Raw genomic sequence first — 17,154 nt, 5'->3', positions numbered from 1 at the left:
AGATCTCTTCACCACTGAGAACTGGTGTTTTATGATGATTCATTCTCTCCTATGCTATTCCAGTACTGTTTCAGCTCTGGGTGGACCCACAATCTGGGTTCTGTTGTGCTGAAACAGCTCCGGAGGGTTCACTGGAGGGCATTTTGGCTGCTGCTTCTTTTCTGTATCTCTGCAGTCTGGAGGCCAGTGTTGGGACCCTGATGGGGCCTGGCTGCAGATGATTGTTAAGTCAGTACATTCATTCTTTGAACAGGTAAAACAAGAACAAAGGCTTAGAAAGACTTCCTTAGAAATATATTTCCTATGGTAAATTAAAGGGACAAAAATTTTCCAAATCTTCACATTATGAAACAGCTGGAATACTGACAGCTTTTGGCATGGATATTTCATAGATTCTGTGCTAAATCTATTTTAGACGTGGCTGCCTTCATGTGGAGCACCTGATTTATGTAGCATAAACTGGTTTATTTGAGTACTACAAAGCAGTTTAATTCTTCATCTCATGAGTTGCACTTTATAGCCAAATGTAAAAATAATTTATAATCACTTTCATAAATATTCTTTGCAACTTTTTGGTGCTAACAATTACTTAGTTTTTTTTAGTTGGTTTGTTGAAATTTTTGTGTCCAATCTTCAGATATCCAGGAGAACTAGGTAGATGTTTCCACTAGTTCCATGATGTGTGGATAGAGTATCTTAGTCATCTTTACTGAAACAAGCTTGCAGTCTTAAATGCTGAAAATACTTGCCAATAATGAACCTAAATTTATTAGGTCTTGTAAATATAAATTTTTAACATTTTATTTTGATATTTTGTGTGTGTGTGTGTGTGTGTGTGTGTGTGTGTGTGTGTGTGTGTGTGTGTGTGTGTGTGTGTAGTGGTAGATTGAAACCTTATACAGCTGTGCTTTATTCAACAAATAAATCTGCCTGTTTTATGTCAGTGTTGACCAGACTCATGATATGGAACAGAACTGAATTTCTCCCCTGTGGTGGAGAAGGGGAAAAAAATAATATATATATATATATATATAAACTATATAAATCAGATTTTCTAAAGGGGCTGCAAATGTCCTAAAGGATTCATCTGAGTTCTGTTGACATGCAGGTCAGGTTTTCTGAACAGGTAGCTCATAAAACCACTTTTCACATTATGAAATGTTGTCTCACCATTTATTACAACAATGGATGATGTCATTCCATGTGTCTTATCTCTGCTGTGAAAGCCCCTGGATATTTTTTGTAAGAATTGGCAAGGTTTTTGAATTTGTCTCTTTGTCCTCTCCCCTTGCTGAATGCTTGGAACCGTCCTCACCATTGGTCTCTGTGCCTTAAGGTCGGCAGTATTTTGTTTTTCTTTGCACAAGGATTAAAGCTCCCTTGTTCTGAGTGTTGGCATGAAACCCCTATTAACTCTGTAAGCATACAGTTTGTGTTAACTTCAGGGCAGTTTTGTGGTGCTTTATCTACCAACAAAACCCAGTTGTGGACCCACCACTGAAATAAACCAGCAGTGGCTTTTAGCTTTCCTCTCCATTAGCTGCATGTCTTTTGGGGGGTGGACCAACACAGATACAAATGAGATGCTGTTGAACCTGAACTTGAAAAAACTTCCAGCATAGTAATCCTTGACCCACTCACATCAGTGTGCCCATGATCTCATCACTTAACACCCTCAAAACCTCACTGCTCATCGAGATGCTTTAGGCTCCCACCCGCACCCCCATGCTGTCAACACTTTGAACATACTGAGAGAACAATACCCTTGCGGTCATTGTCCACACACATCCTCTTGATGCCTGACAAGTGCCAGCTCTGCAGTGTGAAATAACAGATTGTGTGTACAGATGGGGCCTATAAAAATTCAGGATGTACTGAGAGATTCTCGCTGCACTCGCGCTCTCATCAGCCGCTTTTTTTAATCAAAGAAACAAGGCTTTCCAGTGCTGTCCAGCGTCCCCTAGGCTCTGACACACGGGCATGTATTAGTTTGATTTAAAAAAACCCCCAAAAAAACCAAACAGTGAACAGTTTATCTGAGTTTGACCCTGCCTCTGTTTGTTTGTAAGAGCATGAATGGTTTAGATGGAACTGAGCAGGAATACTACCCTGTGTCGCAGGGAATGTGACTCTATGTGGTGGGTGGCAGCCTTGTGTGGGTTTGGGTGTGTGTGGATAGATGCTTACTAGTGTTGGAATACTCAAGTACATAACTTGATACAAAATTTCTATAGCCATGGTGCCTATACCCTGTGGCCCTGGGTGCAAAATGCAAGACAAACACACGTAGCGATTTTAATACTTTTGAAGAATTGTCAGTTACAGTTGGTAAATTGTGGCACCACCCTGATTAACAGGGAAAATGTACCAATTTTAATAAATTTATTAATAACTAATAATTCAGTCTCAACTCATGAAAGTTGCCAATTCAATATGGGATTATTTCTCATCTACCAAACATCATAATATCACTGTAACAGCATCAGTCTTGCCCACTAGCCTCTACTAGTTTGCCAACCGCCACTGATGTCTCGCACCAGGTTTCTGTCCTGGTCAGAGGGTGTGGGTGTCCACCCAGAACATGAGATTGGGGTCGTCTTGCCGTAAGTTGAGCCCTTGTTACATTGGCCCCTTCAAGGTGCTCAGAAGAGTTAACCCGATCCCTTGTTGAGTTCTAACCCCACTTTTCACATCTCGTTGCTGAAACTGGTACACTATAGCCCCTTCTCCTCGAACTCAGCACCTGTTACTCCTCCAGCTCCCCTGGATATTGAGGGTCAGCCTGCCTACTTGGTACGTTCATGGGAACTGCCCAGCAGCATCCTATACCCCTCGTTCATCGTGGATTTCCACACCTCCCATCAGTGTCGCCCTGGTTCTAGGGCCCGGTGTTGGCTGAGGGGGGCTAGGGTTGGGGTGTCTGGTGCTGCCTGTTCGAGGGGGGATTCTGTAACTGGAGATGCATGCGTGTGTTCAATTGGATCGTCCGGACAGCACAGAGAGAGTGAGGGAGGGTCCATTAACTTCCGGCGTCAGGTTAGTGTGCTAGAAGTTAAGGTCAGTCTTTGGTCCAGCTGCCAGATTTGCGGTGAGAGTAGTGTCCTTTCTGTGAAATTGTCTGATGACTCTTAAGAGTTTGCTGTTCCATGGAGTCATTGGAATCCAGGGTTCTTAGTCTGAGGGTTTGGACCTTCAGATCTGGCTCTAGTGAGAGTCACATATGCCTTTGTGGGCAGACCTTTTCTGAACTTAGAGTTTTCAGTTATATCTTGGAAGAGATGAAGCCTGCCTAGGTCATGCAAATTCAATAACCTCTGATCACGATTGGGGGGAAATAATTTAAGAGATATAGGAATACGGGAATACATAGGATCTGCCACATGAAGTAATAAAGGAATAATAAAAAGAAAGAAAATCATATATTCCAATCCATTTTTGCCTCTTGGTCTTGGAATGAGGGTAGAGCAATTAATAATCAGTTCAGTTACTTTCCTGGTTTCTAGCTGTTACAAACTACTAACTTTAATATATTGTTTAATTGGTTGATATAGGATTTCTGGTAAACAGAACTAGGAATGAGTAACAATTTTTTTACAGTATGCATGAGGCAAGCAACATACAGATGAGGTAATCTGGGTAAAGAATACAAATTAATGAGGTACAAGTCATGAACAGAATAATGCAACAATAGGTACTTATTAAATTACAGGAACAAATGTCTATAGATTAAGTGGTAAATTGTTACTTTGTGAATCTGTGGAATGAGAACAGTTACTTGGCCTGGTAGGGATTTGAGTCTAATGGAAGTTATGGTCTCAGATTCTTACAATATAACCAGTCAGGTAAGTTTTTCACCTTCCCATCCATCAGTTTTTACCCCCTAAGGAAAGGGGGTTGAGGGTCAGAAGCCAGGCCACCTTGACAACTAGGTGATTTTATGGCTTTGTTGCTCAGCACCAGCGTGTCCCAGGTCTGGTTTGTGGTCTGGGGGGTGGAAGCGAGTGCCCCTTTTGACCAGGTTAGTGGTTGTGCTAAAGGCCTATATCCTATACAAGTTGTGTTCTCTTTTATTAGCTTCTTTCATAAGGGACCTGGTTTGGACAAAGGGTAGGTGTTAGCTGGATACTTTTTATTATGTATTTTGAAAACATTTTTTTTCTGGAAGTTTTTCTACAGGGAGAGCCATTACACTCATCAACCACTGCTTTGTAATTACAATTCCTGGCTGCTTTAGTAGGTGTACCTATAATGAATGGCCACTTTATTAATATCTGCCCTTTCACAGTTGGAGCTTCTGATTGGTCAGAAAGCAGCATGAAATGATGAACCCTTCCTGCCAGGTGTCAGCAGTCCATGCTGGTAAAGGTGGAGTAATGGTGTGGGGCAGGTTTTTTTTGGTGCACCCTGGGTCTTCTGAAACTGTGAATGAATGTTTGGCCAGTAGAGCTTACCTCAGCATTGTGGCCCACCAAGTTCATCCTTTCATAGCATCTGTTTACCCTTTGGCAGAAGGACACTTTCAGCTGGACTGTCCAGCATGCCACAAGGTTTGAATAGTCATGTATTGTTTACAGGAACATTACAATGAATTTTCCTTACTTCCCTGGCCTTCACAGTCCCAAGATGATAATCTTATGGAGCATCTCTGGGATGAGGTAGAATTGGCTGTTCAGAGCATGTCAGTACCTCAGTCTAATTTGCAGCAACTGCAAGAATCTATCCTGCATAAGCCAAGATGCCTGCAGACCAATTTCAACAGCTAGAGAAATCAATGCCATGGCAAATTTCTGCAGTAGTGAAGGCCAAAGGACCAACATGCTTGCATTTTCTCCTTCCTTTTTAAAACTTAGAATGGAATTTTAATTTAGGAACTCGCATGCAGCAAGAGATTTTGACCTGAGTAGACTTATGTTTTTACAGAGTAATTATTAAGCATGAATGCAATTGATCAGTGATGCATGGGACTCACCACATTTGGAAAATCATAGATGCTCGTGAGCTTCGCTTGCTCTCCACTCCACAGACCTTTCATAAGTTTCACATCTGCTTGACATAAAACATTGGGATGTTTGTGCCAAAACGGCAGCCAGTCTCTCACTGTGCTGTATTTCTGTGCTAACCAAATGCCATTTTTTATTTTCACTTAGTAACCAACTCTGATGTGGCTTACTCTTCCTTGTGTGTTGCTTTCTTTGAAGGGATGGCTGGTGCCATAAGCTCGTGACTTGTGAAAGCTTACTGATGTGACCATTATACTAAGTAATTGTTGATAACTGATTCTCATCATCTCATTAGTTCTCTAAGTAGCTATATAAATTAGCTAGTTACATTGCTAATTTAACTACCTAACCATCAGAACTACTGTAAATGAATGTTACAAAAACTTGGTCTAGGTGAATTCAGTGAATCGGAAACTTCTTGGAAGTGATAATAGTTTGTTTATTAGCTACATCCATGTAAAGTCAGATCTAACAGATATACATGTTCTCTCCATACATTAGAACTAACCCAAGCACAGTGGTTGCCTTACTCTCAGAAACAAAGAGAAAGCATATGTCTATGTTTACATCACAGAGCAGGATCCAGTGGTATCACATGTTATAACAACAAAAACACTCCCTCATTTCTCTGGAACAGAGTTATACCCATGCACACCCTTTACAACCTACTCTTAAAGCAACAATGTACTTTTTTGATTGTTCAATGAACACCCTTACTGGGTGACCCATTTAGGAATTAAAGTTCCAGAGAAGTGTTTTTCATTGTAAATACACATGGATTTAACTGTGTGCCATTATTCAGGGGCTATTTCATGTAATGACCGGCTGTTCAACCACACACCTTACACAAGGAAATAAGGTTTCATTTAAACAAACTCAAAACACTGCCCCTATTTAGCTTTGTGTCCCTGTAAACAGTCCTTGACTTGCATTCTTTGCCAGTGTGCTGGCAATGAATGCAGAGCTAATGATCGATCGGAATTGGTCTGTAATCATGTTTGTAATCAAGCTTTATTAAAGTTAATGTGAATCAGAAATCTGAAAATGTTTTTGCTTCTCTAACTAGAGTGAATTGGATATTTTATGAGCGGGACATGAATTTATCAAGTGGCGTTTGATTAGGCACATGTTTCAAAACTAAATGATCTGTATGCTAGACTGCATTCTATCATGGAGGATAATGAATCCATGTTTTTATTTTATGACTGCACACTGCTGGATGGTCAGTAATTGGGTGAGGAATATTAGTTTGATTTTATAACCGTGAATAGAAAGGCTGAGCACTGATAAAGGTTAAATGTATACAAAATATTTTAGTTGATACAATTGCCATATCTCCCCAAAGCAGATTGTAGGTGACTTGCATTCTTGATAAAATGCTGGGTAAAATGTGCAAATAAGTTGGAGTTCTTCAGTACTCCACCTTCTTCAAATTGTAAAGATTTGATTTACCAGGGCCATAACTGCGGTATTTCCGCTACAGGGAACAAAGGCATTGGAGCAAACAATGAAATATAAACCTCCTGCATGTTCCTGCTAGCTGGTGTTAACGCGAACTAGAAAACATGCCATGATTATTTATTAGCACCCCTTTTAGAAGTTGTTTAAAGGAAGCCAAATGTCAATGCACTTTGACTAAAGATTCCAGAAAAACAAGAGCATTTGTCAAAGAAATTATATCACTATGAATCTTTGTTAGTATGTCAAAGGGCATAAATTAAGTTTACAATTATTGTTATTGTTATTATTATTATTATTATTATTATTATTAAATTATTATTTCAGGTTGACTTTAAAATAAGCAGGAAACAGCAGGCAGAAGGACCCCTGCCCCTGACACACAAGATTAATAATAGTTGGTGATTCATCCCCAGTTTGTGTGTGTTTCTGAAAACTCAGCACTTTTACTTTTTACAGAATATGTCAGTAGGGAATTAATATAAATTTGTACAATATAGTCAATATATATTTCAACTGAATGTTGTGGAGCATCACGAAATGCATGAGTAAGTGTGAAGAGGGCATTTGTGAGGTGAGATGTGAAACATTTGATCTACAGATCTTTATGCAGCCTTTAATGTATCTTTGACATTAGCATGAATGTGACAGGCATTTATCACAATAAAGGAGCGCTATATTGTAGAGCTAAAGAATACATTTTCCCATCATAACTAAGCCCTTCTACTTGGTAATATGGAATTTTGCAGACATATGGACACACATGTATCAAACACTGCTGCAGAACTCTACCCTTCTCTCCACTTGCTGCTGCTTGGGCCTGACCTCCTTTGCTCTTTAAAAATTTCCATCCTACTGAAGGAAAACAGTCATTGCCCTAGAATGCTTTCTCCGGCCAGTGATTATTTTGGTTTCTCTTTCAACTTTCCACATCCTCCTATTTTCCTTCATCCATCATTTCAGAGGCGACACAGAAATATGCAACACCAGCGGCCCCCGCATTCTTTTACAGTGCCTGTATTGTTCTTGCTTTCCCTCTGTCTCTCTTGCTATGTCTCTCTCATTTCATTTTATTATAATGTTTTATAATGCTGCATAACTCAAACAATTTTGCCAAAGCAGTACAAAAGTGAAGTCATCTGTAAAAAGGAAGATTCTCTCTCTCTCTCTCGCATTTAAAGTCTCCTGGGACAGGCGATTTCCACCGATGGCTCCCAGAGTGGCAGGGTGCTGAGAGTGGGAGAGCCTTTGGTTTGACCCCACTTCTTCTGTCTACACGCAGTCACTTGCAAACTATCACCCTCTCACGAAGCCTGCAGTTTGGCCCGCAGGCCGAGCCGTCGGCATGCAGAGTGGACGCAGCGCGGGGCGGCTTTCGGATATTGTAAAAGTGTAGTCATGACCGATCGAGACAGATGTGGTATGTGTGCGGCTGAACGATCAAGTGCACACAAGGAGTCAGTGTGAGAGAGAGAGTATGTGTAAGTATGTATAATTTTAAGATTATAGAGAGATGACGGACAGTCTGCACATGATGTGGTCATCATTCTTAATGGGATAATAAGGATGTTGAAACTCATTTGTTGACATCTTAAGTGAACTAGTTTAGGTGTTTATTTTTGCTTGAATCTAAATATTAAAGATCTGTATGTTCTGGAATGAATGAAGAATGTCCATTCCCTCTGACTTTGCACTGAGCTACATCTGATGGCTTAATAAAAGACCAATGCGCATTGATGTAGCCCAGTGGGAATTCTGAACGGTGCGTTCTGTCATGTTTCCTGGGAACACTAGGTTCACTTTAGCTTCTTTTATTGTCTGATCTTCTCTTTTTTCACGAATTCAGACCAGCTGACACAAACACAGCCTGTAAAATCTACTGAGAATTATGGGTCTTGCCATTGGATGACCCAGAAAATAGTAGACTATTATAAACAGTATTTGCCCCCTTATAAATAGAGCTGGTGAACCCCTGGGAATACAAGCTCCTCTTTTATGTAGTGTGCCATGAGCTTGTGAATGGTATGTTAGAAAGATGTTAAATCTTGGAGATGGATTTGAAGGTTGTGCTCTGAGTGCTAGAGCTTGAGTGTCAGGGAGGCCCTCGATATAATGCAGGGTTTCAAGTCTATGTGCCAGTTCATGAAAAAGTATGCAGTCTTTACTTTAATGGCCTCCAAGGAGACAATCACAGTGGAGACAATGCAGTTGGGGCATTCTCTTCACTTCTGCAGGCAGAGGTTCTTTTACTTTAACCCTTTCTGCCCCACACCATATTGGAAAAAAAACAAAACAAAAAGCGCTGACCCAGAGCAGATCAGTGTGCTCTCTCGCGGTTTCAGACCGCCTTTTCTTCTCCTTCCAAATGTGTCACCAGTGTTCCTCACATGCACACAGAGCCACGCCTGTTTCCTTGTGGGACTATTTTACATGTAGCACGTGTAGATTGAATAGGCCTTTCAGTTATGCTCTCAGCCTGTTCAGTAGAACACATACTCAAGCACAGCTGCTAATAATGACGCCGGTACTAACATTAAAAACGATGATCCTCGCTAAACGTCTTCCTCTTACCGTATAAATGGAAATGAGAAAGGTCAGATTGTACATGGATAAAAGCAAAGTAGGCACACCATACAATAGCCCCAGTTACCAGTGCACATGCACATACACGTGAGCCTTGTTTTGACTGTACAAAACACTCAAACTGAGTCACACTTGCTCCCACATGCATGTATGCTTGTGTCACTTTTCCACTTGCTGGGAAGCTGGAGCCAGAATCCTCAGGGGGATGGAGACAGGGTGGAGGCTCACCGCTGGTTTGTTCCATTCATTGCTTAACCAGATGTAAATCATAAGACACTGAGGCCAAACGCAAGCACTGGATTCAAGCTGTCACAATATGAAGTTTATATTTTCAAATAGTCATAGTTTATATTTTCAAATATATAAGAATAAAATATTTTAAATAATCAAGGCTTAAATGCCATTAGAATTGTTACATTAAATAATTTAGATTTTCTGTGGTGTAACAAAAAGCCAAATGTCCCAAGAACTCTCATCAATATTAATAACTCAAAAATGTGAGGCTCCACTCCATTCTCCAGGCCCTCGTGTGTGCTGCTCTGCATTAGTAGAGGTTTTCCTCTCCAGCTTCAAGAACGCTTCCTGGCATCTCTTGCTCTGGTGTACGTGGTGATGGCCTAATAAGGCTACGTAGCCTGAGTTATACTTTTGGGAACATAACAGAGTCATCAGTGCATAGGTGTACTCACATCCTAATATGGTCTAATAGGATGCTGTAGACAAAAGCTTTGTCCAGTAGCAGAGGGTTTAAACAAGTTCTCTGGGTTAAATTACAGAGCTTTCTTCCATTCTTCGGTCTGAGTCATCAGGGTGTGTGGCAGGATAAACATGAAATTCTAAACCACAATTTTTCCAACCCTCTATTATACTTGAATTCCATGCAATTTAGTGTTGCTAAATAACTGATAAAGTGATAATGGATGTTAAAGTTGGTAACCCATCCGTGTAGTGTCATAGTGTCGAGAATCTTGATCCTTTTTTTACCTGGATCTTCCTGGAGTTAAGATTGCTGTCGTTTAGAAGTGATGGAACATACCATCTGTTTATTACACTGTGATAAAATGAAAGACTACTTTGTTAAACTAGAAAGAATGGGCAACGCCAGGGAATGTGGCTAGTCAGTTCTGTGGTAAAATACTGGTTTCATTCAAAACCATATAATACATTAGAGTCAGATGCTAGTGCTCTTCTTTCACATCGAGTCAGAATGCAGGATTATACACAAGCCCCTCGCATCATTACACACAGCTACCCAGAAAGTAGAAGCTGTAGGCCATCTCTTGTTTAGCCATCCTTTATCAATGGTGAGTATTGGCAGTTGGCTGGAGAGCTTCCACACTTATGTGTGATCCTGAAACGTGTATTTAAAAAAAAATTAAAAACCTCCAGCAACACTGCTATCCCTGACGGGTACCCATTCAATACCCACAACAACTTCACTACCATGCCAGTGTTCCTGCCGTGTTGAGAATGGTCTGCCAAAAAAATAATGTCCAGTCAGAAAATGACCAGTGATAAGCAAGGTATAGGGTGTTGAGTTGGGCACTGCAACAGATGGGAGCCAGAGATGTTATAGTAATGTGGCCCCTGAGTGTATGCGTCAGGAGCCAGAGATGATACTGATGGATAACTGACCCAACCAGATATACTTGTATTCATTTGAATATGAAAAGCTTGTTTACAAAGCTCTTACACCATATCTAATAAATGTATATAGTGGTTTAATATAGAAATACTTCTGTACAATATCTGTATTATTTATAAAAACTATACAAAAAAACTAATCTTTTTTAGATACCTGAATTTTCATCACAGATAAATGTGGTTAATTGTTTTCTCTCTGCACTCCCTGTGTTTACTAAAATCTTTACATATGTTTTAATAATAGATATGATAATGATATACCTTGCCCATATTCTTGGTGTGATGATGATATTTAAGAATAATTGTATTGTCTTTTTATAAACGTATACATTGCCGCCTTTAGTCTTTGGCCATCCATTGGTGTTTTAGATGGTGAAAGTGCTGGTGTCTTCATCATCCGACTCGGGTGCCGCGTTGTCGGTCGGGTGCTCGCGAAGCTTGAGAGAGACCTCGACCGGCACCGGCATCTCGCTGCCCTGACGGAGGCGCCTGCCGGTTTGACCGCAGCGCTTGGCGAGCTTTATCATGTGGTCCTTGAAGGAGGAGCCGACGAAGATGTAGAGAACAGGGTTGAGGCAGCAGTGCATTAGGGCCAGGCTCTCAGTCACCTGATTGGCCCGGTCCAGCCCCTTGCTCGTCTTGCAGTCTTTCACCAAGGCATAGATGGTGTCGAGGGCCCGCACAAACTTCACAACGCTGTAGGGCAGCTGCGTGAGGAGGAAGACCCCTACCACGGCTATCAGCACCCGGAACGTCTTCCACCTTTGAACCCCTCTCACCCCTGACGTGGCCGCCTGGCTCAGGGCCCTGCCCACCTGGCAGTAGCAGAACAGCATCACCACGAAGGGCAGCAGGAAGCTCAGCAGCACCTCCAGGAACTCCAGGCTGGCTTTGGCCCCCTGTGCCATGGTGACTGGGTACACGGCTCTGCAGGCCTTACGCCCGCCAGAGTGCTGCTTAACTGTGGCCAACACCAAGTCTGGCAGACCGAGTACACAGGCCACCGCCCAGACCAGGAGGCACAGTAGCAGTCTCTGCCTGCGAGGGTTGCCTCTGGCCAGGCTGAGGGCGCTGGCCGAGCGCTGCTTGAGTGCTCGATAGCGGTCCACGCTGATGCAGGCCAGCAGTAGCATGCTGCAGCTGAAGTTGGTGGTGTAGAAGGCGGAGGTGATCTTGCAGGCAGCCACACCAATCTCCCATCCATTGATGGCATCCGCTGCCCAGAAGGGCAGAGTGAAGAGGAGGAGGAGGTCAGCGAAGGCCAAGTTGAGGATGAAGACATCCGTCAGGGTCCGCAAGCGCTTCCGGGACAGGTAGACAAAGACAACCATGGAGTTTCCTGCCAGGCCTACCACAAGCGCCAAAGTGTATACCACAGGGAGGAAGAGAGCAGCAAAGGAACGAACATCCTTTTTGTCACACACCGTGTGGAAGTCTTCATAGTTTTCATAATGCTCATCATAGGAGCTGTCATTGAAATGGTCATCATAGTCAAAGTCTGGATGGGAACCCATCGTGACCTGAAAGAAAGATGAGTTACATTAAGTTTGCTTGAACATATGGACTAGACAATGTCAGTCTGTGGAGACTTCGTCAGGTTCACTGGCAGCTTTGCCTCTAGCAGTTGTCTTCACTGGCCAAGAACAGTGAGCTTTATTGCCTCTTTATTCACATGTGCGTAATAATAGGAGAATAATTTCTCATTTCTTTTCTCTTCTACCGGGAGGCACATACAGTTTTCTGCTCATATTTCAAAGCGCCTGAATGGTAGCCCATTTGACTCAGCTTCCATTTTACAGTCATGTATTATGAAATTACCTGATGCAGCAGAGGATCCATCTTACTTGTACAGGGTTTAGTTCCAGCCCTGTGCCAACCACACCTTACTCATTTAATCATGGTCTATAGAAAGATCAGGAGGCTTTCTTCATTGTTCTGTAGATCTCTGCAAGCTTCCTTGTATTTTCACCTGCACTCATTCAACAGGGATTGATGGGCAAAACACTTTTAGCCACAGTAAAACTAGGCATGGTCCACTTTACACTGACACACTATGTCTTTTCTGAAGTCAAATGTCAGCTTTCTTTGTAAATTTCCTGGTTTAGACCAGAAGACGTTCTGTTTAACAAATGTTACTGTAGGGACCTTTTACAATTATGGGATTTTCATGCTATTTACACAAATGTCAGTACCCAGAAAACAAACACATCTGTGCGTAATAGTCATGGAATGTCTAATGGCATGGTTGATGCCTCTGCATTAGAGTCCAGAGTTTTGTTTTTCTAGACACGGGATACATTCTCTCTGTTACTTTCCTATTGAGTTTGAGACTTGGTTTCTTCTCTTCAGCTTAGTAAGCAGCACTGATGTATTTATTTATTTGTTTGTTTATATATTTTTTTCACTTCAATGGCCACGAGAAACATTTATAGTTTAATGTGTTGTTTCAAGGGCCACGGGGTGCTTGTGAAAAGTTTTGCTTTCCTGTTGGAGGCAGCTTCCACATCACTTTGATAAAGGAATTTAAGAGGGCAATATTTTATCAGAAGGAGCCTTTGTTATGATGGATGGAACATATGGCACAAAATGAACATGTGTTTAATGTGATCCTCTGGGCTTCCTGGGTGCATGGCATCACACAAAGAATAGCTGCACGAGATAAATGTGATAAAAAGGAAAAAGCCAGATCCTCTGAGGGTAGCATGAGGGTTAACAAATGACCTGCTGCAGGTACTGTAGAGCAGGGAAAATGCTGCACTTACTCTGCCGTCACTGGGGACACCTACTCTCAAACGCTCCTGTCATGCCCCAGTGTGTACCACCTACCATAACCATCATCTTTTGCCACTATCGCACTGCTGGTATACTGGTTTCATATCAGCAGTGCAGCTTCAGTGGGAAAGTCTGTCATGCTCAAGGACGAGTGACGAGTTCCAAAGTAAGAGGGAGAGTGTCTGTCTGTGTGTCTCTGTCTCTGTCTCTGTGTGTGTGTGTGTGTGTGTGTGTGTGTGTGTCTGTGTGTCTGTGTGTCTGTGTGTCTGTGTGTCTGTGTGTCTGTGTGTGTGTGTGTGTGTGTGTGTGTGTGTGTGTGTGTGTGTGTGTGTGTGTCTGTGTGTGTGTCTGTGTGTGTGTGTCTGTGTGTGTGTCTGTGTGTGTGTCTGTGTGTGTGTATGAGAGAGAGATAGATACTCAGTGTTGTCTGTTAAGTCACATATTTTGGCATTCCAGTCCTAAAGATAACAGTACTGAGATTTTGGTTTTAGAGCGCTAACTACAGTGAAGTCAGTACAAATCATACAGTTCTAATCGAATCAATAATTCTTGTCTATTATGAGCAATCATTACTACTTTTATTAGAGAATAATTATATAACAATAATCAGTTAGTTTTTTATGATTGGGTAAAACTGATATGTAAGTTAAAGGTTCTGTTTTGGTGAAAAATAATAGGTGCAGGTGAGAGATTTCTGAACAGCGTCACTTGAGTCTTGGCTAAAAGTGCTGGAGTGGTAATCAGAGTGCAGCTCCCTGCTCTCACCTCCTCTCCTCCTCTCCTCCCTGCTACAGGCACACAGTTCAAAAATGCCCAGCAGCCATGTACACTGAGTCTCAGGGTAGGTGTGTATGCATGTCATTTAGAGACCAACATTGAACAGCATGTGATGTAAAGAGCTGTCTCCACCCAGTTTATTAGCTCAGTTTATCTTAGGCACTTAGGCGTTTGGTTTGTAGTGCTACATTTAGTTTCTCAGGTGGTTCATTTTATACTGGGAAAGGCATGCAGGGCCACTTGTGATGTTTCACGAATTACATTTGGGTAAATCATAAAATGTGTTTTGAGTAAATCACTCATTTCTGTTAAACCAACGTGTCTAATATAGCAAACGTAAATGGTTAATCAAACATTATCTAGAAAAAAGATTGACCGTAAAGTCTGACCTATAAATATTACAGGTATTATAGTCATAAAGCAGAAATCTACTCACTTTTGTTGATTTTCTCCCACCTGATTGTAATATCGACTGGACTACACTGCCCCAGTGTAATACCTCACAGCTACTCCACACTCACTGTGCCACACTGCAGCCTGGCAATTAAAAAGGTTCCTGAAAGAACCTGTTACACCCTCTGACACAGAACACATCCTTCACCTTCATACAAGAAAAAGCTTTGCTTGTTTATAGATTCTTAAAAAAATAAATCTGCTATTTAGCTTAGCAACTTAGCTATTGTTCTTCTGAAACCTTTAAGGCAAAAGATATTTCTCTTATGTACTCAAATGCCCTACCAGTTTCTTAGTTGGCAAAGATCCTCATGTATCCTTATTTGTTATGAACTTTAGATCTAGTCATAGACAAAATATATGAGTCACACTTGGGAGCATGATAAGGCTAATATGGCAGGGGAGTTGCACTGTAATCAACCTTCTCTATCTCCTGCAGTTACTCGCCTGTGAGCTTAGTTGCCCCCTATTTATTGTTTGTTTGTTTTTGGGTTTTTCCCCCCATTGGAAGCAGTTTTATTTGAATGTTCATTTTCAGACCACTAAATGCAGTGATCGATATCACCTGCCACTCCTATCTCACACTGATTTAAGTTTATAAAATAAAGAAAAAGTTCCATAAAATCCCAGTGAGCTGAGTTAGTCAGAGGACCGCTTCTTACCTTGAGCGTGATTCGCCCTTTCCAGACGAGCTCCGTTGCCTAGATGCGTTCACTCAACCAGAGCAGAGTTCCAGACAGCACTTCTCAGTGCTGAGGAAGGGAACAGACATAACAGAACAGTCTGACTGAAGGATGCCTGCTCGCGCTTGTGCGTGCATGCATCTGTGTGTGCGTGCGTGCGTGCATGCATGCGTGTGTTTGTGTGCTTGGCTGCACGTGGGACTGAGTAAGTTATACAACAGGATTCCCCAGCTCTTATACCATACTCTGAAGCTTCTACACCCTTTCCTTCTCATATTTTTTTCCTTGTCACACTTATTTTTTCTTTCACATTTTAATTTTCTTCAGCTGCTTTCCATGACGGTAAATTTGATGGTTTGTTTTTTAATATGAAGTCCAGCTTTTATTATCCACTACATTTGTCCAGCCTGTGCATAATAAGCCGTTTTAGCGCAGTGCATTTTAATAAGCTAAACACACAGTACCCAGTTTCACAGTTCAGACAGACAGTTCCTGCTGATTCTCTCCCTCTTTCCCGGTCTCACTTTTTATCTGTTCACTTTTTATTTATGTGCTGAATCACCAAGCTCTGATTAACAGATCATTGAGGCTTTAGATATACTTCCCTCCTTACTGCATCTCTCTCTCTCTCTCTATATATATATATATATATAAAATTAAGATATTGTATTTGTAAACTAGCTTCAGAGTTTCAAACCTCCAGAAATGTTATACTTGCACTTTGTCTTGTAAGTTCATACTACAGAAAATAAACGTGGTAACATTAACAAATGGGACAATAAAGCAGGATTCATTTAAAATATTCAAATCGGCTTCACAGGGAAAAAATCCTAAAAGCCAAAGAGAAGATGCCAAGAATGGGGGGGAAAGGCACTGTAGCGTCACTTCACTGCTGTAGACGTCACGTACTGCTGTAGGTTTTGTTTTTAATTTAATGGTTGACAGTTACTACCTCACTTACCTCATTTCCCAGATTTAGGGGGGAAATACCTTTTGTGACCGGATAAACGTGGGAGATGGGTTGAGCAGGATGCTGCTGATTGCTTATGAAGGATTCCTGGGAATCCTCTTCATCTGTAATATTGTGTAATAATTCTGTTAAGTGGCAGGTCTACAGGCATGGGTACAAGCTGCCCTGGATTTTTGTTGTTGTTGTTGTTGGCACAGCAGAACGCACCTGTTCGCCACCAGAATGGCCAGTGATACTTGCGATTTTCTGGGTTGTCTGCTAGGCATGACAGGGCATGCCTTCAGTCTCTCATCCTCAGGGTTGTGTTGCTGGATGTGCTTTCATAAGAATGCAAAACACACACCCAAAACACACACCCACACAGTCCTACAGCTCAGCCAGAGTTGAGGGAAGCCTTTTCTGCATGTGGGGGTGGAGGGGGTAGGGTGCGTTTAACTGTGCATGTGCTTTCTTGGTTAATTTCTCTATATTGAACCTCTACATTGAAACCCTGTGTGTCCGTGTGTGTGTGTGGCAGGTCTGGTTTGTCCTTTACCCTGTCACTGTAATTAAATGACAGTACAGGGCTATGTCTGCAGTGTACAACATAAATAGCATTATTCCAAAATCAAAGGGTTTGATTTTGCCCACACATGTGCCCATGCCCTCTACTCAGGCAACCTACAAGATCTGGTTTGAGATAAAGATCTGTTTTGCAGGACAAACCAAGGTTGATATTAGGACTTACTAAGATTTATGACTCACTAAGATCTTGCCTTTTTAAATATCTTATTCTTTTTGTATATATTTTTGTGTAAGCAAAAGCTGATATGCA

General features: G+C 41.7%; 2 protein-coding genes across 7 annotated transcripts in view; one reads left to right on the top strand and one right to left on the bottom strand.

The window, feature by feature from the left end:
* Window positions 1-17,154, top strand: part of acad11 (acyl-CoA dehydrogenase family, member 11) — a 40,761-nt gene that overhangs the window by 13,901 nt on the left and 9,706 nt on the right. The window lies entirely within an intron of this gene.
* ackr4b (atypical chemokine receptor 4b) lies at window positions 2,197-15,568 on the bottom strand. Of its 4 annotated transcripts, XM_027004339.3 has the most exons (4): window positions 15,350-15,568; window positions 14,671-14,771; window positions 12,504-12,654; window positions 2,197-12,205 (listed from the first exon to the last, which is right to left on the bottom strand). In XM_027004339.3, the coding sequence occupies exons 3-4, from the start codon at window positions 12,522-12,524 to the stop codon at window positions 11,051-11,053; spliced, it is 1,176 nt and encodes a 391-aa protein (XP_026860140.2). In that variant the 5' UTR covers window positions 12,525-12,654; window positions 14,671-14,771; window positions 15,350-15,568; the 3' UTR covers window positions 2,197-11,050. The 4 variants fall into 4 exon arrangements, with proteins under 4 accessions (XP_026860140.2, XP_026860143.2, XP_026860141.2 ...); XM_027004342.3 differs by lacking the exon at window positions 12,504-12,654; XM_027004340.3 differs by lacking the exon at window positions 14,671-14,771.

The sequence above is a fragment of the Electrophorus electricus genome, chromosome 1 (assembly GCF_041902795.1).
Source record: "Electrophorus electricus isolate QZ-2024a chromosome 1, ASM4190279v1, whole genome shotgun sequence".
Classification (NCBI taxonomy): domain Eukaryota; kingdom Metazoa; phylum Chordata; class Actinopteri; order Gymnotiformes; family Gymnotidae; genus Electrophorus; species Electrophorus electricus.
Note: the sequence above shows the minus strand (reverse complement) of the source record. Positions and strands in the feature narration are given on the sequence as shown.

Bases quoted from the DNA above. Each gene is read 5' to 3' on its own strand.
- ackr4b (XM_027004339.3), bottom strand. From the start codon at position 12,524: ATGGATCCTCTGCTGCATCAG. The intron at 12,206-12,503 runs GTAATTTCATAA...TCTTTCTTTCAG, and splicing joins TGGATCCTCTGCTGCATCAG to GTCACGATGGGTTCCCATCC.